The following is a 27,904-nucleotide window of genomic DNA, read 5'->3' on the forward strand; positions in this document are numbered from 1 at the left end:
TATACACACATACATATACATTATATATATATATATACACATACATATACACACACACACGAGAGAGAGAGAGAGAGAGAGAGAGAGAGAGAATCTGAATTAGTTGTTTAAATTCTTTCATATATTCCCATCGGCATAACCAACCAAGCAAAGAAAAACAAAGATCAAGCAGATAACCTTATCGTATTAACCTCTCCTTTCTGTCCCTGCTGCACATGATATGCTATATCCATACGATGGTGCTCGTCTGAGGACTCATGGTTTTCCTCTGCTCCGGTATTCTCTGGTCTCAAATGTGGATGTTGTGATAATGGCCCTTCGCTATATCGATGTCCACTCTGCGAGCTTCTGCGAAGGTTAAAAATGTTCCTAAACCAAGCAGGTTGACTACAGTGATGATGCCAAAAACTGACGCCCAGGAACCAGTGGCCTCGATCAGATACCCCGAGAAATAAACCATGATGACCCCTAACAGGGACACACACACATCAACTTGAATAAAAAAATAAATAAAGTGAAAATCCAGTTTTACATTTGTGATTTTGACTTAACTTTTAAAATATATTTTGTAACCTTCTTACCTGTAAATGCTCCACAGGTATTCATTACCCCTATGAGGAACAGACAAAAAATTACTTTATACATCCTGACAACTAGGGCTGAGTATCGATACAGATTTCCCAATTCGATTCAGATTCAATATAGTTTGATATGGGTATAACTGTTTACATATGCTTACATATGAACAAAATTCTCTCCCAGCTAATGCTGTTAATTATCCATTTGTCACATTTTAGCTTTTTAAAAATGAACAAATCAATGTATTTAATCAATAAATATGATATTATATTGCAGATATTATATTTCGTTACATTTTTATTGTTTAATTGCATAACTTGTACTATTTACAGGTATTTACATTACTGTACCGGTACTGTATCTTTAAGGAAATGCAGCATCTCCTTAAACAGCGATTAATAATGAGAGACTCAAACAGCTATATCTCATCTGTGCTATGCCTGATTAGAATTTTGTTGTTTTTGATCAGCAACTGACTGTAAACAACAGAAAGGGTTTTAAAAGAGACATTATTCAATGACAAATGGGTCATGTGTATCTCATCTTTGGACATTAACACATTACACAGAAGAACTTTTACTCTCAACACGCAGTGAAAGGATTTCACTGCTGAATACTTCATCACTATACTACACAATCACTGGTGAGTGAAATCTAAACATTTACCAGCCAGCTGCCAAATAAATACAATTTGTCGCATTGTGTAAAATTTGGTTGCAAATGTAAGTGATTTCCTCTCTATGTAGTGGAGGGTTGCGCATAGAGTAGAAGATCAATCCATGGCTTATGAGAATCGATATCGAATTGACTAAATAAATAAAATAAAACAATTAATCAAAAAATCTGTTTGTTTGTTTATGCCCAGCCCCACTGACAACACTTGATACACAAAAACTTGATTACAACATGTCACAGGTAACATTCAGTAAATATGCCATTAAATACAAGTACAAATCTGTATTATATGTTTATACAGCAGTTAATGCTTAGATAAGTGTAATGTGTTACAATACGTGTGCCTAGTAATCATTACGGTTCCAGAATGCAATCAGAGATTCACTCAAAGAAAAAAAAAAATGACACAAACCAAACAGAGCCCCTGCACATGATGGAGCGAGATCTTGAACGTTCACCGAAACCCCACTAGAGAGAGAAAGATAGAGATATACTGTACATGTATGCATGTATAAACATAGGATGAGTCTGAATGTGACATATGACAAATATCCTTTGGAGGGTTGAACTGTATGTTTTATTACACATTACCAGTGGCTGAATGTGGTGAGGCCCATAATAGCGGACACGAAAGCCACAGCTGTAGGGAAAGTAGTGGTCCCACACAGAAACAGAGTAAACACACTGGACACACCCATAGAGAAAAACTGAAAAGAAAAAGAAAAAAGCGGGGGAGAGTTTAAGAGAGGTTGTTAAAGAGCATTTCATTGGACAAATATTTAATATGCTCCTTAGTACAACATGTAATCAATGATTGGAAGAGGGACGACTACTGGTAAATTCTAAATGTGTTTGTGTCTTCTAAAGGTTCATTGTAAACTTTTAGGAGTATACTAGCACACACCGATCAGCCACAACATTAAAACCACCTGCCTAATATTGTGTAGGTTCCCCTCGTGCCACAAAAACGGCGCCAGAGTGGTTATCCGAGTTAAAATAGACTTTGTCAGTTCGAACCAGTCTGGACATTCACTGTTGACCTCATCAACAAGGCGTTTCCATCCACAGAACTGCCCCTCACTGGATGTTTATTTTTTTGGCACCATTCGGAGTAAATTCTAGAGACTGTTGTGTGAAAATCCCAGGAGATCAGCAGTTACAGGAATACTCAAACCAGCCCGTCTGGCACAAACAATCATCCATGCGATTATATAATCAGCAAATCATTTTGGCAGCAGTGCACTGCATAAAATCATGCAGATACGGGTCAGGAGCTTCAGTTAATGTTCACATCAACCATCAGAATGGGGAAAATTTTTTATTTAAAACGTGGCATGATTGTTGGTGCCAGACGGGCTGGTTTGAGTATTTCTGTAACTGCTGATCTCTTGGGATTTTCACACACAACAGTCTCTAGAATTTACTCTGAATGGTGCCAAAAACAAAAAACATCCAGTGAGTGGCAGTTCTGCGGATGGAAACACCTTGTTGATGAGAGAGGTCAACGGAGAATGGCCAGACTGGTTCGAACTGACAAAGTCTACGGTAACTCAGATAACCACTCTGTACAATTGTGGTGAGAAGAATAGCATGCTGGTTGGCACTGTTTTGCCAGCACGAAGGGGACCTACACAGTATTAGGCAGGTGGTTTTAATGTTGTGGCTGATCGGTGTATAGTTGACCTCAAAGCTAACACACATGGATTAAAAGCCACAAGACTCCAGTTTTAATTTCAGGTTTTTTTTTTTTTTTTTAAAACAAAGATGTAATCTATTTCTTCAAATACCCACCCTAGACTTTCCTTGAAAGTCCCTGAACTAGTCACTCACCTTTACAAAAATACACACTGTATTTATACAGTATTTTAGGCTTACCTGCATGAGTTTTCTCACAGATGCAGTATCAAAACCTTCAAGAGACAAGGAGAGAGAGTGAGCTTGCCAGCTCATTGTACAGTTTATAAGACAAACACAGTCATGTAGACCTGACATTTACAACATCATAAAACTCAAACAGGCTCGTAACATTAGTGGGAAAGTGCAAAGTCATGACAGAACAATGATAACAAAACCACAGGTGCTGACACTACAGAAAGATTCAGGGAATATTTTATTGCATTTCTATTGGCTGCAAAGGAGCCCATGGACTTTTAATCTGAGAGAGTTGATGTATTTGTGTAGTATGTTTGGTGTCGTACCCTGACTGATTAGATGGTCAGAGAGGCAGCCACTAAACAGGGAAGAGGGGATGGCCACAAACCATGGGATCACATTAAACACCCAACCCTGGGGAAACACACACATGTACACATAGAATCACACAGAATAAGACACAAAGGAATAGGCAATGAACAACAGTGTGTAATATTATATATATATATTATATATAAAAAATATATAAAAGCTCTTTTAGAGCCCCCTGCTGAAAAAAAAAAAAACATTTCAAATCATCTATTAATCATCTGTAATCATCTTTACAGGATCTCTCTCCAAATTAAATATTAATTGCAGCAAAAAAAAAAAACAAATTCCTACACAGTATATTTGTCCAATTCCAATTACTCAAAGCAAAATGACATGATAAAATAATTATTGTTTTCAGAGAAATCTAATAAAATGTTAAAAGGTTTCTGCCTGAAACAAGAATAAGGAAATAAACTCAAATGGAATATCAAGGGGAAACGAGTTTATTCCTACCCTAATGCCAAACAATTTTAAGCATGAACCTTAATTTTGATAGATTTCTCTGTAAACAAGACTTAAATTTTATGTAATTTTTGCGACACTAGCTCCACCGAATGGAATTGCAAAAATAAACAATATTTTCTGAATATGGCCCCCATCTGCCGTTGGTCAAACAAAGAGATAGTCCCACCCCCAACTCACACCGTTGATTGAGTTACGTTGTTGGGCCGGGTCTTAGCGGGTCGCTCAAAGCAAACAGGTATTTTATAGCACCACAGAGACAGTGTTTACAGTTTTTAAAGGGGTCATGCAATGGAGAATAAAAATTTCCTTTGTATTTAGACATCCATGAGTTAACTGTACTATAAAAACAAACTGTACATTTCAGAACTCAACTTCCTCCCCAGTCTAAAAAGAAAATTTATAGCCACCCACCACCTCGTTTTGAAATCTGTCTGTTTGTGATGTCACAAAACATTGCTCATTTTTATTTACATGTCCCACAACATGCGTCATCGAACCCTTGGCACCACACCCTGGCGCGCAGTGCAAGTCAATATGGCAGGCCTTGTGTGGCTAAACATTCCTAACATAACAAAGGCGACGCATCTGGACTATTTTGAATTATTTTGTAAATAAACATGAACTAATCAGACTCTTTGACCGCTGCCATGCATCTCACCACTTTTAAAAGATGCAGTGTTGAGTTACAACTCTGAAAGGGAGAAGCAAATTCTCTCATTCAGCTGCTGCCTCTGTTATGGATGCATTAATTCGCCCATCTGCATTATTTTTAATTGTTGGTGTATATAAACATTGGATGTCTTTGTCGATGGATGTCTTTGACCATTTCGGTGTGTTTCCGGTGATGTGCGCCTTAGTGGGCCTACAGTATGTGTGCGCGTAATTTCACTGTGCTTTGGACTATGATGTGTTTGTTTTTTATCGGCTCATGTCAGCATGGATTACTTGTGAACAGTCAAAATACAATTCAAGCTTTGCAAAAGGAACTGTTATTGAAGGATGGGGCACTTAAAAACACTTAAAAAGTGTTTACGTAAGTAAACCATTTCATTCATGAATATTTTAAATGTCATGACTGTTTGATAGTTTATGGTACTGAGTGTTAACAGTTGTGCTTGAGATGAACCGTTTAATGTATTCAGATGCAACGTGTTTGTGACGAGGAGGGGGGCGCGGCCGGGTCATAAGGATGCAAGCCTGGCGCCGAGTTGCCCCAATCAGTGGGAGAGAGAGATGAGGAGGAGCCAGGGATGTGAGAGAGAGAGAGAGAGACACACACCCAGACAGAGATGTCTGCGTGTTAGTGTGAAGCTGTGTTTTATTGTGTCACGGAAGAGTGCAGCAATAAATGTCTACGTGCATTGTTCAACCCGGTCCCAGCTTCCTCCTTTCCACCCAACAATGCACCTTGTTACTGTGTTGGATGTGTGTTACGTGTAAACCCTGCAATTTTGTTTTATAATGTCGAGGTTCAATCTCTTCTGACTGAGTTTGCTGAATCTGAGGGGCTGCATGATGTTAGCCAATCATAACAGTGGGTGTTTATGTTGAAGTTTTAAGGAAGCGCTTAGGCCAAAGCCGAGTGTTTCAGAAAGAGGGCCAAAACAGGGTGAAAAATGATCGTTTATTACTAAATTATGACTGTTTTGGTGCAATTTTACTATTGAACAAAAAAAGCACTTCATGACCCCTTTAAGAAAATGAACCCATTGAATGGCTTACTAATAGTTATTTCTGCATAATAATCTGGGATAGAAGAAAATATTTTAAGACTGAAAAAGTTACATACTTTAGCTTTACTATCTTAAGTCAGTTTGCTTTTCGACCCAATGTATCTTGTTTTAAGGATGTTTAGATATTTTACTGGAAAACAAGACAAAAATACTGATAGTAGAAATTATGTTTGTCACATAGAAGGATGAAAAATCTCTATTAATTGTGACATGTTTTCACATACTGTCTGAAAGAGCAGTTCAGCATACCTTGGCATCAGGGAAGGTGTCCTTGAAAAATGTTGGCAGCCATGACAGCAGTGTGAAGAATGTGCTAGCAGTGCACAAATGTGTAATAATGACAGCGCTGAAAAACAGAAAAAACATACAAGAATGTTTAACAACAACTATAGCTTTCGATTTAATGTGTTAATTTGGTGTGATTAATTATATAAAAAAATAACGCAATAAAAATGTATGCAATTAATCATGCTCCCGACCACTTCGGAAATTCTGTAATTAGGAATATTCCTACCATTGGAGAAATTTAAGCTTGATGTATCACATATAATAATGTTTTTATGAATATGTGACAGTAGGGGACAGTCAGCGCTCCAGCTGTACAGGGAACGCACCTCGTCAAACCAAAGAAAGCAGACAGCACAGCCGAGAGTGGTCTGTCTGCATTAGACTTGCCACAATATCATCATTTTCACACCGGTGCGGTGTTCACGTTCAAACCGACTAACTCCGGTATTACCGCTGGTTGGATGCTAAGTGGTACTATGGGCTAATTTTTGTTAAGCAATAGCCTACACAATAATGCAAGGCAGCCTGATTTCAAACTTTGAACTTTATATTTTATTGATTTTAACTCAATTTAAAATGAAACTGAAAAAAAAAATAAATAAAAATAAATGAAGTGCAATTAAAATTGTGTTGTTCAACTTTTTTTGTAATTAACATTTTTAATTGATGAAAACACAGAGAAACACACAACATATACACACCGAATCAACATTTAACTTTTAACACTCATTAACATCCCTCCCCAAACACCAACCCCACCCTACCCCAAAGAACACCCCTGTGGTCACATAAAATACTACACACACACAATCAATAAAATAAAAAATAAAATATATAATAAACATACATAGTTAAATAAACATCTCCCTCCTCATCCCTACCCCTAGAGTCCTCCAAAACTGCCAAATACCTGCCCCACTTCCTGAAAAATAAGTCCTCCAGCCCCAGCCTTCCATCCATCATCTTCTCATAAGCCGCCACCCTCCCCATCTCTGCACACCACTGGCACTCCGTCTGACTTCCATCCCCTTAAAATAATTTGTCTACCAATCATCACGCCAGTCAGAACCCAATTTTCTATATATTTGTCACCTGAATTTATAACTTCCCCATCGCCCAAAATGTCTTTAACCAAAAATCTTGGATCTTAACGCATCCCCAAAAAACATGGGCTGGGTCTCCAACTTCTGATTGGCATCGCCAGCAGGTGGGTGTGTCTTTAAGACCAAGCCTATATAATCTAGAGGGGGTCCAATAACATCTTTGTAAAATCTTAAATTGCATAAGGCGAACCCTTGCATCTCTAGATGCAGACTTGACATTTTTCAGAATCTTAGTCCACACTCCATCCTCCAATACCAAATTCAAATCTTTCTCCCATAATTTCTTAATAGAAGTTAAAGCTCCATCCCCCAGACTCTGAATTAACAAGGAGTAGTACACTGATGCCTCACGACCTTTTCCAAAAGCCGCAATCACCTCTCCAAAAGCATCCGCCTCCTTAGGGGGATGTGTGCTACTCCCAAAAATAGTACAAAGCAGGTGACGCAATTGTAAATACCTATAAATCTGAGGTCTGGGGATCCCAAAATGTTGGACCAAGTTTTCAAACAATCTCAACACTCCACTTTCATATAGGTCACTAAGTGTAGCAACCCCCCTCACAATCCACTCTGGCCAGCAGAAAGGGGACTTGCCAATACATAATCTTGGGTTCTGCCATATGCTCGAGGCAATATTAAAATAAGTGTCCAATTTAAACAATCTGGACACTTTAGTCCATACCAAGTGTAAATGTGAAATAACGGGGTGTAACTTAACTTTTCCAATTAGTTTGATAGCGATGTTTGTAATGGCAAAATAGGGGCAAGAACTGCCTGTTCAATAACAAACCAGGGAGGGGATCTCTCAGGTGGAAGTGACCAATGATCCAAATGTCCGAGACTGAACGCATAGTAATAAAACAAAATCTTGGGTAGGCCTAGCCCACCTTTGTCAATCGGCCTATGTAACTTATTAAAATGCAATCTGGGACGTTTACTATTCCAAATGAAGGACTTCGCTATGCTATCAAATTGCTTGAAATAAGAGAGGGGGACATCTACAGGTAGGGACTGTAGTAGGTAGTTAAATTTTGGAATACAATTAATTTGAATAACATTAACCTTTCCAATCATCGATAAATGTAATGAAGCCCACCTGCCCACATCGCTCGAAAATCTTTTTATTAAAGGGTCAAAATTGACACCAACTAAATCAGACAAATTTGCTGGGAATAAAATCCCCAAATACTTAATGCCCTGTTTGGGCCATTGGAAGGCACCCGGCTGAAAAGCCGTTACTGGACAGTATGCTGTCAGCGCCAAAGCTTCGGATTTAGACCAATTAAATTTGTATCCTGAGAACTTGGAAAAGGAATTAATAATTCTGTGGAGGCAAGGCATAGATCTAGTAGGTTCAGAGACAAATAATAAAATATCATCTGCGTAAAGCATAAGCTTATGCGCCACACCTCCCACCACCACCCTTGGAAAATCATCTTCCTTTCTTAACGCGGCTGCTAATGGTTCCAGGGCAAGACAGAACAATAAAGGGGTAAGAGGGCAATCCTGCCGAGTGCCCCTATCCAGAGTAAAATAATTTGAAATTAATCCATTTGTTTGTACCACTGCTACAGGGTGTATATAAAGTAACTTAATCCAACCAATAAATGTACTCCCGAACCCATACATTTCCAAAATCTTAAAAAGATAATCCCATTCTACCATATCAAACGCCTTTTCGGCGTCAAGTGAGATGGCAGCGACCGGAGTCTGATCATTCGCCACTGACCACATGATATTGATGAAACGCCTAATGTTATCAGAAGAGTTACGGCCCCGAATAAACACCACCTGATCTATGTATAAGAGATGTCATAACTTTACTTAATCGGTTAGCCAAAATTTTTGACAATATTTTTACATCTAGTTGGATCAGGGAGCTTGGATGGTAACTTTTATACTCGCTTGGATCTTTGTCCTTTTTAAGAATCAGACTGACCTGGGCTTGTGTCATGGTTGGAGGAAGCTTTCCATTCTTTAATGATTCAGTATAAACTTCTAACAAAAGTGGAGTCAGTTCTGTAGCATAGGATCTAAAAAATTCAGCGGCAAAACCATCTGGCCCCGGAGCCTTGCCAGTAGGTAGGGCCTTAATTACCTCGTCAAGCTCCTCCAAGGTTATCTCTGAATCAAGAGTGTTTTTTTGCTCAATCGTCAGTTTAGGAAGATCTAATGGTTCCACAAAGTTTCTAATATCTTCATCAGTAGACGAAGACGTGGAACTATAAACATCAATATAGAATTCTTTAAAGGCATTATTAATATCAATGGCTGAGGTAAAAATTTCACCACCAGCAGATTTCACTGAGGGAATGATAGAAAGATACTCTCTCTGCTTTATATATCTAGCCAAAAGCTTCCCTGCTTTGTCACTTGACTCAAAGTATGACTGTCTTGCCCTGAATAACCAAAACTCCACTTTCCGCGACAAAATAGTATTATATCTATATTTCAATTGGGTCAATTCTCTGAGGCCATCAGCTGACATAAGGCGCTTCAGCTCTGCCTCTGCACTTTTAATATTTCCTTCCAACTCCACAAGTTCTCGTGCTTTGGATTTTTTGGTGAATGAGGCATACTGTATGATCCGACCCCTAAGAACCGCCTTAAGTGCCTCCCAAGCCACGCCCACAGAGGATACTGAGGACCAGTTGGTCTCCATATAAACATTGATTTCAGCCTTTAACATTTGTTGGAAATCAGGATTTTGCAAAAGGGACACATTAAGGCACAAACTATATGATTTCTTTTTCTCTGTATGTGGCAACATCTCTAAGTTCACCAGGGCGTGATCTGAGACTAAGATATTTCCAATTGAGCAATCAACAACAGATGAAATGAGGGATTTGGATATAAAAAAATAAATAAATAATCTATTCTAGATTAAATCTTATGGACTGATGAAAAAAATTTATAGTCCCTACCAGATGGGTTCAAAAGTCTCCAAATATCCGTAAGACCAAGATTTTTACACATCCTGTGAAGCATCAATGTTGCTCTAGGGGGCTTACGCACTTTTGCTTCACTGTGAGTCCATCAAAAGATTAAAGTCTCCTCCCAATATTATATCATGAGGGGTGCCAGCGGCTTGCAACATTCCTTCAAGATCTATAAAAAAGCCCTGATCATCAGCGTTAGGTGCGTAAATATTAGCCAAAATCAACCTTTGCCCTTGAATTTCAGCTAACACAATAATGACTCTTCCTAATTTATCTTTAGTCTGTTTGAGACATTTGAATTGTAGATGTTTATTTACCAATATAATGACTCCCTTGCTCTTACTTGAGCCAGCACTAAAAAAAAAACATGTCCACCCCATATCTTCCCAATTTTTTCAGCTTCCTGCGGGGAAAGATGCGTTTCTTGAAGAAACACTATATCATATTTCTTACGTTTAAGAAAAGTAATAACCTTCCTTCTTTTTATGGGGTGCCCCAACCCATTTACATTCCATGTGGAGAGAGACAATCCACTCATATTAACATTTGACATTTTGATATAGTAGAAAAAATAAATTGTGTCAAAAACAAAATTATAAAGACCACATTCCCCATTAGTGAAACAATCAAACCCTGAACTTCCCCCCGAACAAAACAAACAGAAAAAAGAAAAACGTGCGCATTAACCCCGCGAACGAAAGCGCCAACCGGCGTCAATCCCTTTAAACTCAAAAGGTCCATGAACGCCCACGAGCCCCCACGACAACTTGCCATCGGATTGCTCAATTTTGCCTCACAAATTTGTGAGGCAAAATTACATAACAGAAAATACTTTGTAAAATAAACCCAGTCAATAGGAAGAATGAACACAAAGAATGTGTAGATTCATTCACAGAACTGTCTCAAAGATGTGATCTTCCACAAAACAAATTCCAGCCGATATAAACCATTCAGATTCCTCGGACAGACAGACAAATGTTCAGTGAGCCAGCTGTTATGAGTTCAGCGGATGACATAATCATTCCAATGTCCCGTAAAAAAACTAAAAACAAACTACAGCCAGCAGGAGGAATAAGCACGAAGAATGAACAGATTAATCCACAGCTGTTCCAAAGGAATGTTATTCAATAGAACAAGCTCCAGCCACTAGGTAGAACCAATACAAAACGAAACAAAACCGGCATCCCAGTTCCCCGGATGGTCGAGTCAATTCACTCGGAGGCCGCATAAAAGTATATACCATGACTTACACAAACCGTCAACTTTATAAAAGACATCCTTTGTGTGAGCATGTAGATATTTTGCGGTCATCCGTAGTGTCCACTCTCAAACTGGCAGGGAACTTCAATGCAAAAGTAATTTTTCATCAATGCAAAAGTTTCTTTAAGGGAAAGTGTTATTCACAAAACAAGCTCTAGCCGCACGGTGGAGCCAACGCAAAAAAAACCAAATATCGCCCAGCTTCCTCAAGAGAAAGTACAGCGAGTCGACCCACTCACATGAGAAACATCCAATGGTTTACTCAGACATTGATTCTATAAAAACATTGCCTGATTGGGACATGTAAATACTTTGTGACCGACCTTGGTTTCTATTCTCAGTTTGGCCGGGAAAAATCAAAGCAAACGAGATGTTTTTCTGATGTAAGAGTTTCTTGCATTCCTTGAACCGATCGCGTTTCTCTCATCGAACTCGCAAAGTCTGGGAACAAGAAAATATTATGGTTCTTCCAAGAAAGCTTCCCTTTGCTCCTCTCCTGGCGCAACACAAGATCTTTATCGGATGAGCTCAGAAATCTGGCCAGAATTGATCGGGGCCTGTCTCCCTCAGCAAATCTGTGAGCTGGGTCTCTGTGAGCTCGCTCGATTTCCAGCTTGTTGCCTGTTATGTCGAGCAGACTCGGGAAAAACCAGTCTAGGAATTTCACCATATTTCTGCCCTCCTCATGCTCAGGAATTCCAACAATTCGAACATTATTCCTTCGGCTTCTATTCTCAAGATCTTCAAGCTTTTCAAGGAGATGTTCCAAATCAACTTTGGTCATGGGCAGATTAGCAGTTAATTCCCTCTCCGAAGATTCCAAAAAAATCGATTCGTTTCTCAACATCAGTCACTCTTGTAACTAGCTCAGAGAATTTTATTTCCGTCGCTGTAATCGATTGACGTATTACAGCGAGATCCTCCAAGTTAGCAAGAATCTTCGTCAACATCACCGACATGTTGGACAACTGACGCTGGATCATCTCTCCCGCCGTGCCATCCAAATCGAGTCCCCAGTCTGTAGGCCTGTCAGGGCTTTCATCCTGAGCACGTAAGTGTCTTTTAATGTCTCCAGAGCCTGAGGATTTTGATTTCTTTGCCATGTTTTGCATCAAAGAGCAAATGTGTAACTGGGTGTATTAAAATTCACCAGATTATAACATGAGAATAATTAAAAATTTAGCAAAGTGCACAGAGCTCGTCGCTCACACGTCTGCTCCTTGCCATGGCATCACGTGACCTCCGTGGTGTTCAACTTTCTGAAAGAAGGCTTTTCAACAGTTGTGAAGGGCAACATCTCTTTGGAAACAAACCTACTTCATCTGTGCATTCTCTACTGGTCACAATATTTTTCACAATATTTTTATAAAATAAATAAAAAAAATAATATGATTGATTGATTGATTGATTGATTGATTGACTGATATCCAATTACAGTCAACCCCCAGCTGAGGGATCGGTGAATATTCTTGCTTTAGTGATTTTGCATTGAAAATTAAAATCATTTAATTAAAATAAAAATCTCAAACCAAAAGACATTTCTAAATTCAAATTGCACTTCAAATGAAACAAAAAAACAATTAAAATAACGAAGTGGTAAAAAAAAAAAAAAAACATAACCACCTTTCCATTTACCAGCAGAAAATTACTAAATCATGTTAAGATCTAAAAACAATTATACATGTAAACATAATAATTATAATGATGATAATAATCACTGCAATATAAATCATGGTTCGAGGTGAACGTGTTTGTGTATTATTTTATGATTTAATCACAGATGTATAGGCTACTGTATATATAAATTGATCCTGCAGAGTTGCGCTCACAACAAACTGCTCTGTGGAAATAACGCGAACTGAACTTGCGATACTATTCTTGAATTTTTTTCAGAAGACTGAAACAAAGAAAGAGTGAGAACCCTTTACATACGCGTGTTCCACGAGACTGCACGCCTCCGAACAAACAGCGCATCAGACATGCGCATAGACGACTTTTCTGTCATCTGTTCTTAATAATATAATAAAGTGTGTTTCTTCAAGCACGTGTCTGTGTGTCTAACAGCATTTCTTGTGTCATTCCGAATCAGTATCATTCCGTATTGATATTAGAAGTTCCGTTCATAATGTTTCCACCAGTATAAAATTTCACACCGGTGTTGCCCCTTGTACCGAGTAAAACCGGTAACACTGTACACCATGGCAACCCTAGTCTGCATCCTGCAAGACTACTACAAGACATGCCCACAACAAGGCACGCCCACTACATGTTACGCCCCCTCCAAATAACCAGTGAAATCCTGAAGTCTTGGAACAGTTGGATGCCACATTCATACACTCATTGTTGTTTATTTGGAGTACCGCAGCAACCATACACCTACAACTATCCATAACTCTAAACCTAACCATAACCACAAAGATTTTAAAAATGAAAAGTTTGTAAAATAATTAAATATACCGCAAATTAAACGTTCTTTTGAATTAAATCATACCGCCGTATCACTAGGTGGTGACAGTGAGGAGAAATTTAATGAAAGTGAAGGAGGAGAAGCTAGTAGTGTGCTAAGCTAATAGGCTAACCGATTAGCTTGTAAGACAACTGGAGATAACAGAACAGATTAGGGCTGCCACCGACCAAAGATTTTCCTAGTCGACTAGTAGGCATTAATTTAAGCCATTAGTCGACTAGTCGCACGTTTATGATATTAATTTAATGACTTATATATATTTTGGGGGGCATCAGAAAATCCAGGGCTGAGAAAGCAATGTTACTTATAACATTCTAACACTGTTCTACATTACAGAGAAATACTAAACCGTAATAATGAGCCTTTAAAATATAAACTTTACAAGCTCACGCACAAAGTGAGCCGCAGCGACACCGGCAACAGCGGTAATGATTCTGAATATTTCGGAAAAACCAGCAAGGAGACTGTCTGAACATTTTGTTAATTTATAGAGAGAAATGCACATTAGGGTTGTGCCGACAGACGATGATCTCGGGGATCGACAATGGTCGGAGTGATCGGCCATTAATGTATAACATTATTAGTATTATTATCAAATTAATATTACAAATAATTTTCCCCGCAGCACACAGACACGCGCTCGAAGAAACACTTTATTATATTATTAAGAACAGATGACTGATACACTGATACGGAGGCATGCAGTCTCGTGGAACACGCGCATGTAAAAGGTTCTCGCTCTTTCTTTGTTTCTGTCTTCCTATTTTATTTATTTTTTTGCAAGAAGAGTATCATCTATAAGTGCTGTAAATTATCTCACATCTCAGCTCAGGAGGTGCTTTGAGTTCAGTTCACTTTATTTCCACAGCGCAGTTCATTGTGACCACAACTCTGCAGCCTATACATCTGTGAATAAAACATAAAATAATACAAAAAACACGTTCACCTCAAACCATGATTTATATTTCAGTGATTATTATCATCATTATAATGATTATTTTTACATTTATAATTGTTTTTATGTCTTCATTTGAGGAAGTAATTTTCCATCATGATGTTAAGACGGACACTTACCTGACGGTAAATGGAAAGGTTTATATACATTTTATTTCAATTTAGAAATGTATTTGTTTTTTTTTTCGTTTTTTAAATAAATTAATTTAATTTTCAATGCAAAATCACTAAAGAATATTCACCGATCCCTCAGCCCCGGGGCTGCCGATGTAACTGGATATTGCAATATTACATATATTATATACAGGTGCATCTCAATAAATTAGAATGTCGTGGAAAAGTTCATTTATTTCAGTAATTCAACTCAAATTGTGAAACTCGTGTATTAAATAAATTCAATGCACACAGACTGAAGTAGTTTAAGTCTTTGGTTCTTTTAATTGTGATGATTTTGGCTCACATTTAACAAAAACCCACCAATTCACTATCTCAAAAAATTAGAATACATCATAAGACCAATAAAAAAAACATTTTTAGTGAATTGTTGGCCTTCTGGAAAGTATGTTCATTTACTGTATATGTACTCAATACTTGGTAGGGGCTCCTTTTGCTTTAATTACTGCCTCAATTCGGCGTGGCATGGAGGTGATCAGTTTGTGGCACTGCTGAGGTGCTATGGAAGCCCAGGTTTCTTTGACAGTGGCCTTCAGCTCATCTGCATTTTTTGGTCTCTTGTTTCTCATTTTCCTCTTGACAATACCCCATAGATTCTCTATGGGGTTCAGGTCTGGTGAGTTTGCTGGCCAGTCAAGCACACCAACACCATGGTCATTTAACCAACTTTTGGTGCTTTTGGCAGTGTGGGCAGGTGCCAAATCCTGCTGGAAAATGAAATCAGCATCTTTAAAAAGCTGGTCAGCAGAAGGAAGCATGAAGTGCTCCAAAATTTCTTGGTAAACGTGTGCAGTGACTTTGGTTTTCAAAAAACACAATGGACCAACACCAGCAGATGACATTGCACCCCAAATCATCACAGACTGTGGAAACTTAACACTGGACTTCAAGCAACTTGGGCTATGAGCTTCTCCACCCTTCCTCCAGACTCTAGGACCTTGGTTTCCAAATGAAATACAAAACTTGCTCTCATCTGAAAAGAGGACTTTGGACCACTGGGCAACAGTCTAGTTCTTCTTCTCCTTAGCCCAGGTAAGACGCCTCTGACGTTGTCTGTGGTTCAGGAGTGGCTTAACAAGAGGAATACGACAACTGTAGCCAAATTCCTTGACATGTCTATGTGTGGTGGCTCTTGATGCCTTGACCCCAGCCTCAGTCCATTCCTTGTGAAGTTCACCCAAATTCTTGAATCGATTTTGCTTGACAATCATAAGGCTGCGGTTCTCTCGGTTGGTTGTGCATCTTTTTCTTCCACACTTTTTCCTTCCACTCAACTTTCTGTTAACATGCTTGGATACAGCACTCTATGAACAGCCAGCTTCTTTGGCAATGAATGTTTGTGGCTTACCCTCCTTGTGAAGGGTGTCAATGATTGTCTTCTGGACAACTGTCAGATCAGCAGTCTTCCCCATGATTGTGTAGCCTAGTAAACCAAACTGAGAGACCATTTTGAAGGCTCAGGAAACCTTTGCAGGTGTTTTGAGTTGATTAGCTGATTGGCATGTCAAAATATTCTAATTTTTTGAGATAGTGAATTGGTGGATTTTTGTTAAATGTGAGCCAAAATCATGACAATTAAAAGAACCAAAGACTTAAACTACTTCAGTCTGTGTGCACTGAATTTATTTAATACACGAATTTCACAATTTGAGTTGAATTACTGAAATAAATGAACTTTTCCACGACATTCTAATTTATTGAGATGCACCTGTATATCGTGAAGGAGGGAACAAAAATTTATTCACACACATGATGTATTTTCCCAGATAACGAAATACCTGACCGGTAGAGAATGCACAGATGAAGCAGGTTCTTTGCCAGAAATGTTGACAATTGTTGTAAAACCATCTTTCAAAAAGTTGAACAACACATTTTAAATGCACTTATTTTTTTCCAGCTTCATTTGAATTTTAGTTAAAATAAATAAAAAAGTTCAAAGTTTGAAATCAAGGTGTCTTGCTTTATTGTATAGGCTTAACCCTAACCCTGCTTAATGAAAATTACCCCATAGTACCACCTAGTGTCCAACCAGCGGTAATACCGGTATTCGTCAGTTTCCTGTGGAGTTTTTTTTTTTCTTCTCTGTGACCAACCGACCAATCAAAACTTGGTCGACCAAAACTCTTCTCATCCACTAACCTTTGGTCGACTAACAGGGGGTATATATCCCTAGACCCCATTGACTTTGTGAGTGAGTAAATGATGAGAGAATTGTTATTTTTAAGTGAACTATTCCGTTAACTTGTATTGAACCCAGAATATTCCTTTAGGTGAAAAGCAAGAATTAAAAAATAAATAAAATAGTAACCAGTCACAGTATCTAAAAAGATCCACGTTTCCTGAAACATTAAACTTTTCATTTAAATCTTGTTGGAAAAAGTTAATCTTCATGCTATCGGTCAACTACCCAGCTGTGTGCAGTTAGAAAACCTCAGTCAAATTTGGCAGACTGGATGTAGTACTGTGTTACTGAGTGCTCTATATAGAACAGACAGACATGGAGCGGATGTGAATCAGGCCTTTATGAGAGCTCAGTAAGGACCCTTTGTTCGGCATCCAAACACACACACACGCGCACACACACACACACAGTATTCAGTTGCTAATCTCACCACACAGCTGGCTGTCTGAAGAGACGCAGCCAGTTTCTCTTGGTCAGTTTGGACTGGGTCCCAGCACTCCCCAGAGACTCCAGCGTGATGATGGGATCTGGAAAACACAAGTACAGTCAGCCTTTAAACAAACAACTGTCTACACCTTACACCTGCCTTGTTAATAAAAATAATAACAGCATTTGCTATGAAGGTAAAATTGTGCGTAAATGATTCGCAAGCACAGAGTAAGATTTGTGAAAGCGTAAATCGAATTGAAAGCGTAAAATTAAATTGCACGCGCACAGAACGTTTCGTAAAGGTGTAAATCAAGTTGCAAGCGTAAGAGAAAAAACATCAGCAATACCTTAATGCTTTGCATAAATTTAATTCATGTGTTGTGAATCTGTAATTGCATATTAACACAAAGTAAATTTGGTGTGTTTTAATTAATTTCAGTGAGAAATTTGTGCCAAAAGCGTGAGCGCAAGAAAGGGAAGACGGAACAGTGTATATCGGATTATTTCTGGAAAATATTTATGCCACAAATACAAGTCATTTACACGTTTGCAGTAATTTATTTTACACATGCAGACTGATTCTATGCGGTCAATCCATTTTGCTCTTCAAGACACCCTTTCTTTGCTTGCATATCGCTGACTGCAGGTTTGCAATGGTTTTGGTCATGTTTAGGACGCAAAAACTGTGCCAGAAGTGTAAGCACGAAAAAAAGGAAGTCAGAAGAATACACACCAAATTGACTTTGTGTTAATACGCAATTACAGATTCACAAAACATGAATTACACTTAAGCAAAGCATTAAAATATTGCTAATATTTGTTTCTTACGCTTGCAATTTGATTTGTGCTTTCACAAATATTACTCTGCGCAAGCAAATCATTTAGGCACTATTTTACCTTCATAATTTGCTGCCTGTGCATGGAGAGCATAAATATAGACGCAATGCGTCTATGTGGTGGAGGATGTGGTGGAATTCTACACCAGCACCGTAGAAAGCATCCTGACTGGATGCATCACTGCCTGGTATGGCAACAGCACCGCCCTTAACCGCAAAGCCGTGCAAAGGGTGGTGCGAACTGCCAAACACATCATCGGAGGTGAGCTTCCCTCCCTCCAGGACATATATACCAGGCAGTGTGTGAAAAAATCTTGGAGGATCATCAGAGACTCCAGCCACCCGAGCCATGTGCTGCTCTCACTGCTACCATCAGGCAGGCGGTATCACAGCATCAAGACCCGCACCAACCGACTTCATAGTGTATTTTTATCGTATAGTCTTCTAATTTTGTGTATACTGTATATAATTAGGTGTTTATTGTATATGGTGTTGTGTAACAAGATGTGTAAACTGTGTTATGTGTAAATCAGATGTTTATTGTAATTGTCATACTGCTATGTTGCTTGGAACTGCACCCAAGAATTTCACCCACTGTTGCACTTGTGTATATGGTTGAGTGACAATAAAAGGATTTGATCTGAATGCTCAGCATGAAGCCACAAATTATTATAAAAATTACTCTTAAGATTCAAATGACCACACATGGCTTACACACTAATGGTTGGTCAACATGAAATCAAAAATGACCCTATTAACTTTCTAAATACACATTCCAAGTCTTATTGTGCTCAATATGTCATTGTGCATTATAAATTCTCCTCCCTGCCCAGTAGGTGGCGATATGCACAAAGACTGTAAATCAGCAAAAACTAAAGAAAATGTGAAAGTGGAGCTTTATAGTAAAAAGGACTTAAATATTGATCTGTTTCTTACCCAAACCTATCATATCTCTTCTGAAGACATGGATTAAACCACTGGAGTCATATGGATTACTTTTATGCTGCCTTTGTGCTTTTTGGACCTTCAAAGTTTTGGTAACCATTCACTTGCATTGTATGGATCTACAGAGCTGAAATATTCTTCTAAATCTTTGTTTGTGTTCAGCAGAAGAAAGTCATACATTGGATGGCATGAGGGTGAGTAAACAGAGAGAATTTTAATTTTTGGGTTAATTATCACTTTAATCAAGTCTAGATAGATGATGGTAAGGCTGTATGGCTTTGCTTATGTGTACATACCCTCTCCTTTCAGCAGATACTTCCACATGCAGTACGCCCACAGCATAGACAGAAGCCCTGAGACATAGAACACACTCTCCCAGCCATACAAATCCAGCATGAGAGAGCCTACACCTCCTATCACCAAAGTCCTAAACACATTTACACAGATTCATTATAATAGACGTCCGTTACATTTACAAAAGTTATATAAACTTAAGAAACTTGTGAATAGATCAACTACTAACCCCAGGTATGAGCCACTTCCCACTGTGCTCATGAGGAAGCCCCTCTCACTCTCCACAACCTTCTGAGAGCACAGACTGGCCAGAGATGGGTAGTGAACGCCTGAACAAGTTAAAAGCAACAAAACAATCAATAAATGACAAACAGGCTCATTAAATTTGTGAAGAGTCCACCCCAGATGGTGTGATCGCTCAAGTGTGATAAATTGCTCATCAGATGTAAAGCTGGAAAACACAATGCAATTTTTTTACTCATAACAAACAGAAATCAACTTTTTACAGTACCAAAACTGACACCTTTTAAGCCGTTTTGTCAATATTGGCACTGAAGAACTGTTAACCTGCCCCAGTCAGTGCGCGCAGTAGTAATCCTTTGTTTGTGAACAAATCGGTCTTTTTGAAAGAATCTTTTAAGTGAACGAATCGTTCTTGTTCACCTACACTGACTTATATTTCTTTTTCATTGACATCTCTCCCTTTCAAAAACAATGAGCTCTTGGCTGCATTCCATTTCACTTTAAGCATACACTCGCTAACTTCCCTAAGCACTGGCGAAGTTTCTACTGACATTCCTTCAAACCCTTGGTACTGACAGAGGGAGCACGCCTACACATATGTAAGCTTCAGTCTCCCAAAATGAAACTCGAATGTGACATCACAGCAGATCGTGCTTCACCTACCCTCACCCCACACAACCCTAGTGATGGAAGAGAAAGCTGATTACAGCTGTAAGTGAAGTTAGGTCGATTAAACCGTTTAGAAGAGTTATATTGAGATTTAACCACATAAAACTTGTAGCTACCTTAAGCTTACTGTTTGTTACACAGTCATAGCCTATGTGTTCATTATAATGTTACCATTTTTGTTTGTGTAAATTTGGCAGATTATGTGTAGATTAAATTGCAGTTGAATAATAACACTGCAATAATCAGGTAAAGCATTTATTACTGAGCCCGTTTACATGCACACCAATACGTCGATTACTCTCTATAATCAGCTAATTTAAAAAATCTGACAAGGCAAGAAATCCACGTTTACATGACATTTGAAATAATCGCGTTATTCTCTACTTTTGACGACAAACCATGGAGGCATACGCTCAACACGTCCGCACACTGGATGAGCCGCTAAGACCACTGGGTAAGGTGTTTACACGGCAAGCGAAATTGGCGTAATGAGCAAAAATCTACCCGTGTTAATCGGGTTATTCATAAGCCGTTTATGGCCTTTACGCCGAAAAAGGAATGTGGTTTATTGCGTTTACATGACCACACGCATTGCCAGCTTATTAAGCATAATCGGTGTAAGAACGTGCATGTAAATGCACTCATTTGTTATAACAGTCAAACAACTAACTGCCTTTTAAAACAACAGGCAGTCAACAATAATTCTAATACAGACTAGATTTATCCAACTAAACTTTACCTAATTCTCAGAAGATGTTCTCAGGTGCCAAAAAAAACACCACCACCAGATAAATCCACAAAATGACATCAGCCTTATTGCATGAGCAACAGTGGGCTCACGGGTGAAGTGATCACGGGCTTAGGCCTTTCAATTTAAACCCATTGCACGGGTTCCGCCAGTAGTGGGCACTCTCAGTACATTCGAATCCATGAGACGAAATTATTGAAGGAAGGGCATAAAAATTTGAACTGGAATGCAGCCCTTGTTTGAAGCATGTGACTGCTTTGGTGGCTTTTCATGCCAGTAAAGTTCAATTTATGTGTGAGCCAATAGCATTTGAATGCGGGCTGTGAAGGAGCATATCATTGGTTTGATCCACTGAACGAATACACCACCTAACTGAATGAGCGAGGATTAGGATCTGTTGACTGACTGAAGGAGAGGAGGAGGTATGTTGTTTGTTTACTTCGGTAATCTAGTTCAACAAGAAGAGAAAGTGGCTGAATGAATTAGGAGTAAAAGTGACTAATGACATCAAAGTCACATCAGGACATAATTGAATTACTTATTATTATTTTTAGGCTAATATTGTTGTCTTTTTGTACATTCAGTTCACAAAACGATAGCTTTGTTGTGATTTGTGTGGAAAATGCTTAGGGTGGTCACATTTACACCGCGAAATTCCACGGGCGAAGGAGGCGTGGGCAGATGTTGTGCGTGTGTGAAACCAGCATAAAACGAACTAGAAACTCGCTAAAAAGAAACCCGCTGCTAAAATGATGTCCTTGTCCATTATAAATATTCAGTGTAGCAATGTACGAAGCACCACCCATTCAGAAGTCACTGCCAAACCAAGCAACTTCCTATTGGCCAGAGCAGTGAATTAATCTGTCAAAGTTCACCAAACTTTAACTCCACTCGACATCCATGTGGGGAAATTCTTCGCCACCGAAGTCCATCTCGCAAAATTCACGATCATGAAAATTGTCACAGCTGAACTCTTCTCATCACTCACCCTGCAGCAGGCCCATTAGGAAGCGGGAGATTGTCATGGAGATGATGGGCTGGGAGCAGAAATGGGCCAAGATTGGAGTGAAAGCTGTCATTGCACCCCAAGCTGCTGCTGACAACAGCATCACTTTCTCTCCTCCCACCCTGTACACCACACAAATAAACAAAAACAAATCAACAGGCTTAATAGGCTAATTGATATAAAAAGTATTTATGAATATGATGTACAATCCACACAAATAAGTAATAAAGTAGCTCTTTTATCTTAATATATCTGAGTATTTCTCTAGCATGGGAAACAAAGAAATTCCATGTCTCGACAAATATCAGCTGTTCTTAAAAACTTTGTAGTGCTGTTTAAGTCCTAGATCTGCAGCATAGGACAAGTTAAAACAAGGTATTGACAGCATATTTGATTTGCATCACCTACTTAATCAAGTCAAATCCTATTTCTAAACAAGTTTTGGCTGTCTGGTGGCCACTAGACTTGGTACATTCTGTGAAATTACTGTATTTTAGCTTCCAGTTACAATTTGCGATATATTATGCAAATCCAGCAGAACATTCTTTAATAGTTTGAATAGGAAATGACTAAAACAACCATATAAAATAAACCGATTCCTACTGGTGCACCAAACGAAAACCTGAAACACTTGCTAGACTGTTTAACCATTTTATTGGTGCAATTACAGAGACAGCATGCCTAGCCGTCCTCAATACTATTTGAATAAATTCAACCACATCCTGTTCTACAAATATGTAATGAAAAAAAAAAAAACTACAACTGTGGCAGTTTTGAAATAGAGTCACTCCCTTGACCCATTAGTGCCACCACATCAACAGTGTCCAAATACAAATGAATGCACTAGTATCTGCCCTTCCTGTAAGACTTCATAATTTCATTCTATTGCTTAAAACCTTTATGCATTCTTATCTGATGAGTAATTCACTGAAAATGTTGTGGTATTAATGTTAATGATGAAAATATTTATAAGACACACATCAATTATTCATCAGGCTGTTGGTCCACTTTAATAAGAACAATTTTGCTTCAGTCAAATAACACATTCAAATGTTTAAAGGGCCTTTAAAAGTCCTATGATAGACCTCAGGAAAGCTTGAGATTATATATATATATAAAAACTTGAAAAGGAAAAAGAAACAAATCCTTCAAAAAGTACACAAATAAAGAAATTGTTGGCTTTATTATTAGTTTTACCAATATGACTAATGGAACCAGTGGGCTCAAACCTGTCACTGACGTAGCCTCCAAGGACCTGAGTGAAGCAGTAGCCCCAAAAGAAGCTTCCCAACACCAAGCCCGTCTCTCTCTTCGACCAGCTGAACTTCTCTGCCATGGTCACAGCACAGATAGGCATCGCCACACGGGCGCAGTACAGCAGGCATGTTCCCAGCAAGAGCACCACGGTCCAAATCCTCGCTAATGGCCTAAAGACGAAGAATAGGCCAGAAGATCCAAGTTTCTTAGGGTTTCCAATCTTTATACTAAACAAGACTCATGTGAGAGGTTATTAGGTGCAAAAGAACACAAAATTCAATTTCTAATTAGCAGATACCAATCTAGGTTAATTTGCTTCAGATACATCAACTAAATCTAATGCACTTAGTTTATCAACATTTCTTCTAAGCAGAGATGTCCAAGCTGGTGACTTGAATACAAAGTTTAACAATGTTTATATTTTAATCCTCTGGCTTAAAGCAGAGGTCCTGTGACTTAGGGGCCATTCACACAGAAAACAGGATATTTTTGAATACTGTGCCATGTCTCGCACAGGAGCGCTGTGTTTTTAGACAGCGTGTCAACTTAAACTAAAATTCCGGGTTCAATTCAAGTTAAGCTCAAAGGACAGCATTTTGGCATTATGTTGATGACCACCAAAATTTATTTGAACTCCCCTCCTTTTCTTAAAAAAAAAGAAAAAGAAAAGAAAAATAGTATAAATCTGGGTTACAGCGAGTCACTTACAATGGAAGTGAATGGGGCCTATCTGTAAACATTAAAATACTTACCGTTTCAAAAATATAGCCATAAGACGTAAACAACATTATATCCAATTTTCCAACTTTGTTGCCATGATGACGTAATAGCAACCCTGTAATTCACAACTGTAATAAGCTGTTTAAACAGCTCTACAGCTCAAATAATACACAACTTTTAGCAAAATAATTAATGTAAGTGATTTTATTAAATTATAAGCCTCACATTTCTGACTTTTAAAACCAAGAAATTGGCCCCATTCACTTCCACTGTAAGTGCCTCACTGTAACCTCGATTTTTGCTTTTATAAAGAAAAGGAGGGATGAATAGAAATACTTTTTGTGTTAATAAACATTAAGCCACAAATGCTGTCGATTAACTTGTATTGAAACCGAAATTTGTATTGAAAAATTGAAATTCCTTTAAAAAACTTGAACGGTTAAAAACGCGTTTTGAGCGTTGCGTTCTATTCGTTGGGAAGCGCCAAACTTTTCGGTGCAAGAACGTGTTCGGTGTGAACGACCCCTAAGTCACAGGACCTCTACTCTGAACAGCACCTGAAAAACATATGATGGAGTGAGACAAATTAAAAGCATGAATATTAATTGATAACCTTTGCATTTTAATTTATGCCCACATTGACTATCGTGACGTAACATCTCTCATTTGAATGACACAACTGAACTTTTTGAAAAATTGAATTGAACACTTGGAACGTTTTCGTTTGAAACTAACGTAAAAATAGTAACAATTCATTGTTTGGTGACGTGACATATTTAATCATGAAATAGTGTTGTTTTCAAGAGTTAAGAGATTTTATTATATTTAATAAACTTTCTTTGTGGAAAGTTTGGCGAGGTGGTCTCACCTTGTCCAGTTCTGACTCGACTCTGTCCACTTCTTCTGTGATCCAGCTTGTCCGAAATGCTCTGCTGGGTTCTCCTTAACACTGGCCAAATCTGGACAGGAGTTCTTGCCATGTTTTTGTAGAATTGCCATTCAACGACAAATATATTTGTTTGTAACTATCTTCTCTAATATCCTTTCGGGTCAGTCCGTGCGACCGTGACAGGCAAAAAGGCTGAGAAATGCAAAAATTATGTTTTGATCCCTGTTTCTTCGCAGAAGCATTTCCTTATATCTCCAATGCAGCATTCATTGAGCTCTTGCAATCGTCATAAATGAGTGAACTTGCGATGTTCGTAGCTGCTGAAGAATTAGCTGTTTTTCTCTGCTCCTATAGTGTTGATGATGATCCACGTGTCAGTTTCTTTTTTCAGCCACGCAGTTCCTCCAACCTCTGGCGCTCGAAACCAGGAAGTAACGTGACTCAGCCCCTTATACGCTCTCTCAGCCAAAATGTAGTCAAATAAACCGAGGATTTCGTCTCTGCTTCAGGTAAAATACTTGAAATCGCTCATCTTGTAAAGACATTTTGATACAGATAGTGCGAGGACATGTTTAATAGACGTGACGCTACTAATAGTCATAGCAGACACTGATGTTCTAAATAATCGTCGATCGCGAATGTCAGCTGCGGGAATACATTACCTGGATAAAGTACATCGCATCGCTGAAGAATAAACTATGCTAAATGAAATGGCCCGTCCGCAGAGGGCAGAGTCCATGTTGTCATAGTAGAATGTTGTTGTGACGCACTGTCAGTGTCATCTCAAGGCTGGTTTCGGCGCAAGTGCCCTGAGGTTCTTTACCCGCCACCCGCATACAATTATTACAATCACAATGACATGGTAGGGTGGCTTTCATATGCCAGTGTTTAAAAACATCCTTCTGCAACATTTGATTGGGCATGATAGGATATGGTTTGATGATGTCTCTATTTGGTCATAGCATTCAATGGAATCAGCAATTTTGAGAATCAAATATAGAGTTTGGGGATAAAAAAAAAAAGTATATTTAATACCTGTGTGAAGCATCTGAGTTCAGAGGCTTACAATTTGATTTCTGCAATATCTATAAGTCACATAATTGAATGTCAATGTAAGCAGGAATACTATGACAATGTACAGTAGAAAATGTCAAATGGTTTATAACATAATAATGCAATCAAATTAGTACTTAAAAGGGCAGATGTTTTTTGACATGCCATGTAAAGGGATAGTTCACCCCAAAATTAAAATTCTCTCATATTTTACTGACCCTAATGCCATCCCAGACGTGTATGACTTTCTTCTGCAGAACACAAACGAAGATTTTTAGAAGAACATCTCCACTCTGTAGGGCTATACAATGCAAGTGAATGGTGACCAAAATGTTGAAGCTCCAAAAAACGACAGCATAAAAGTAATCCATAAGACTCCAGTTGTTTAATCAATGTGTCCTTAAGTGATCCAGTTGGTTTGGGGAGAGAACAGATGAAAACGTAACTCCTTTTTTACTGTACAACTTGCTATTGCAGTCTCTAAGCACAATCATGATTTCAAACTCGATTACACTTCCTAGTGCATGATGCATGTGCAGATGCTTAGAAGTGTAATTGAGCTTGAATTCGTGATGTCAGGATTTATAGCAAAAAGGGAGTTATATTTTGGTGAGTTCTGACCCAAAATCGATATGATCGCTTAATTCCACATGGATTAAAACACTGGAGTGTTATGGATTACTTTTGGCTGCATTTATGTGCTTTTTGGAGCTTCAAAGTTTTGGACCCTGTGGACTTGCATTGTATGGACCAACAGAGGTGAGATATTCTCCTAAAAATCTTTGTTTGTGTTCTGCATAAGAAAGTAAGTCTGGGACATCTGGGATAACATGAGGGTGAGTAAATAAAGAGAGAATTAAATTTTTTTGGCAAACTATCCCTTTAACGCACATACAAAATGTTTACTTGTGTACCGCAAATGAAGTTATGAAAGCGCACCGAACTCGTTCTTTTCCATGATACAATCAATCCACTGTCCTTGATGACACCAGTACTGTGCCCTTTGGTACCTTACATCAGTGGACACAGAGGCATCTGCTAAAATTGTAAGTTATCTAAACAGTGTGGTTTAGTCCTCAACCATACAGTATGTGTATACTTTCTGAACAATCACAAACAAAATAGAGAGAAAATAGTTCTCAAAAAAAAAAAAAAAAAAAAAAAAAAATTCAATAAATTCAGCTCAGCAAACATTGTGGTAACAAAAATCACAGAAATCTCTCTGCGAGTGAAAGTGTTTCCATTTTGGCTAGGAGTCATCCTTTAAATATCAACAATCTCATTTCCACAGCCCAAATAATGCAATGTCTCTGATAAGCAACAAGTAAACAAAACAAATGGATGATAAAAGTATGTCTGGGCATCAGTCACTGAGTATAAATAGATAAGGAAAGGGAAAGCGTCCATAGTGTTCCCCACAGAATGCAAGCACAGAAATGCCATTTATTTTCATTTGGGGTCCTCGATGGTGCCTTTACTAAGATCTGTCATTTTGGGGTACTTGACTTTCTTCTGGTCCAACTCGTTCTGGGCCCATAGCAGCAGTTTGAGGAGTTTGGCAAGTTTCGGTGTTGACTCCCTGTTTTCATAGTCCAGCACCGCCTGGTTTACCTCACTCCACACCTGTTAAATGACAAGTTAAATATGTGATGCCCTTCTTTAACTTGTATACAGTACTGTATATACATCTTGGGCACAGATTTTACACACAAAAAAAAATTCTTAAGATGGTTATATATTTATTCATCTTTA

At 38.5% G+C, this 27,904-nt stretch overlaps 2 protein-coding genes and 1 long non-coding RNA gene across 3 annotated transcripts in view; 1 reads left to right on the top strand and 2 right to left on the bottom strand.

Annotated features, from left to right (window-relative positions):
- LOC127420391 (solute carrier family 17 member 9-like) lies at nucleotides 1-26,094 on the bottom strand. Its single transcript, XM_051662658.1, has 13 exons — nucleotides 25,079-26,094; nucleotides 23,463-23,660; nucleotides 22,216-22,355; nucleotides 19,797-19,896; nucleotides 19,570-19,700; nucleotides 17,494-17,590; nucleotides 5,946-6,042; nucleotides 3,453-3,540; nucleotides 3,130-3,164; nucleotides 1,846-1,961; nucleotides 1,667-1,722; nucleotides 582-611; nucleotides 1-468 (listed from the first exon to the last, which is right to left on the bottom strand). The coding sequence occupies exons 1-13, from the start codon at nucleotides 25,207-25,209 to the stop codon at nucleotides 290-292; spliced, it is 1,398 nt and encodes a 465-aa protein (XP_051518618.1). The 5' UTR covers nucleotides 25,210-26,094; the 3' UTR covers nucleotides 1-289.
- The window catches only part of LOC127420424 (uncharacterized), a 12,028-nt gene continuing 9,656 nt past the window's right edge, over nucleotides 25,533-27,904 (top strand). Inside the window, exon 1 of the long non-coding RNA XR_007893815.1 lies at nucleotides 25,533-25,608. This is a non-coding gene — a long non-coding RNA (uncharacterized LOC127420424). The remainder of the gene's footprint in view (nucleotides 25,609-27,904) is intronic.
- The window catches only part of LOC127420409 (glucose-induced degradation protein 8-B homolog), a 12,078-nt gene continuing 11,471 nt past the window's right edge, over nucleotides 27,298-27,904 (bottom strand). The window contains exon 5 of the mRNA XM_051662687.1: nucleotides 27,298-27,775. Coding sequence (XP_051518647.1) covers nucleotides 27,602-27,775 — 174 coding nt within the window. The 3' untranslated portion in view covers nucleotides 27,298-27,601. The remainder of the gene's footprint in view (nucleotides 27,776-27,904) is intronic.

This window comes from Myxocyprinus asiaticus, chromosome 29, assembly GCF_019703515.2.
Source record: "Myxocyprinus asiaticus isolate MX2 ecotype Aquarium Trade chromosome 29, UBuf_Myxa_2, whole genome shotgun sequence".
Classification (NCBI taxonomy): Eukaryota; Metazoa; Chordata; class Actinopteri; order Cypriniformes; family Catostomidae; genus Myxocyprinus; species Myxocyprinus asiaticus.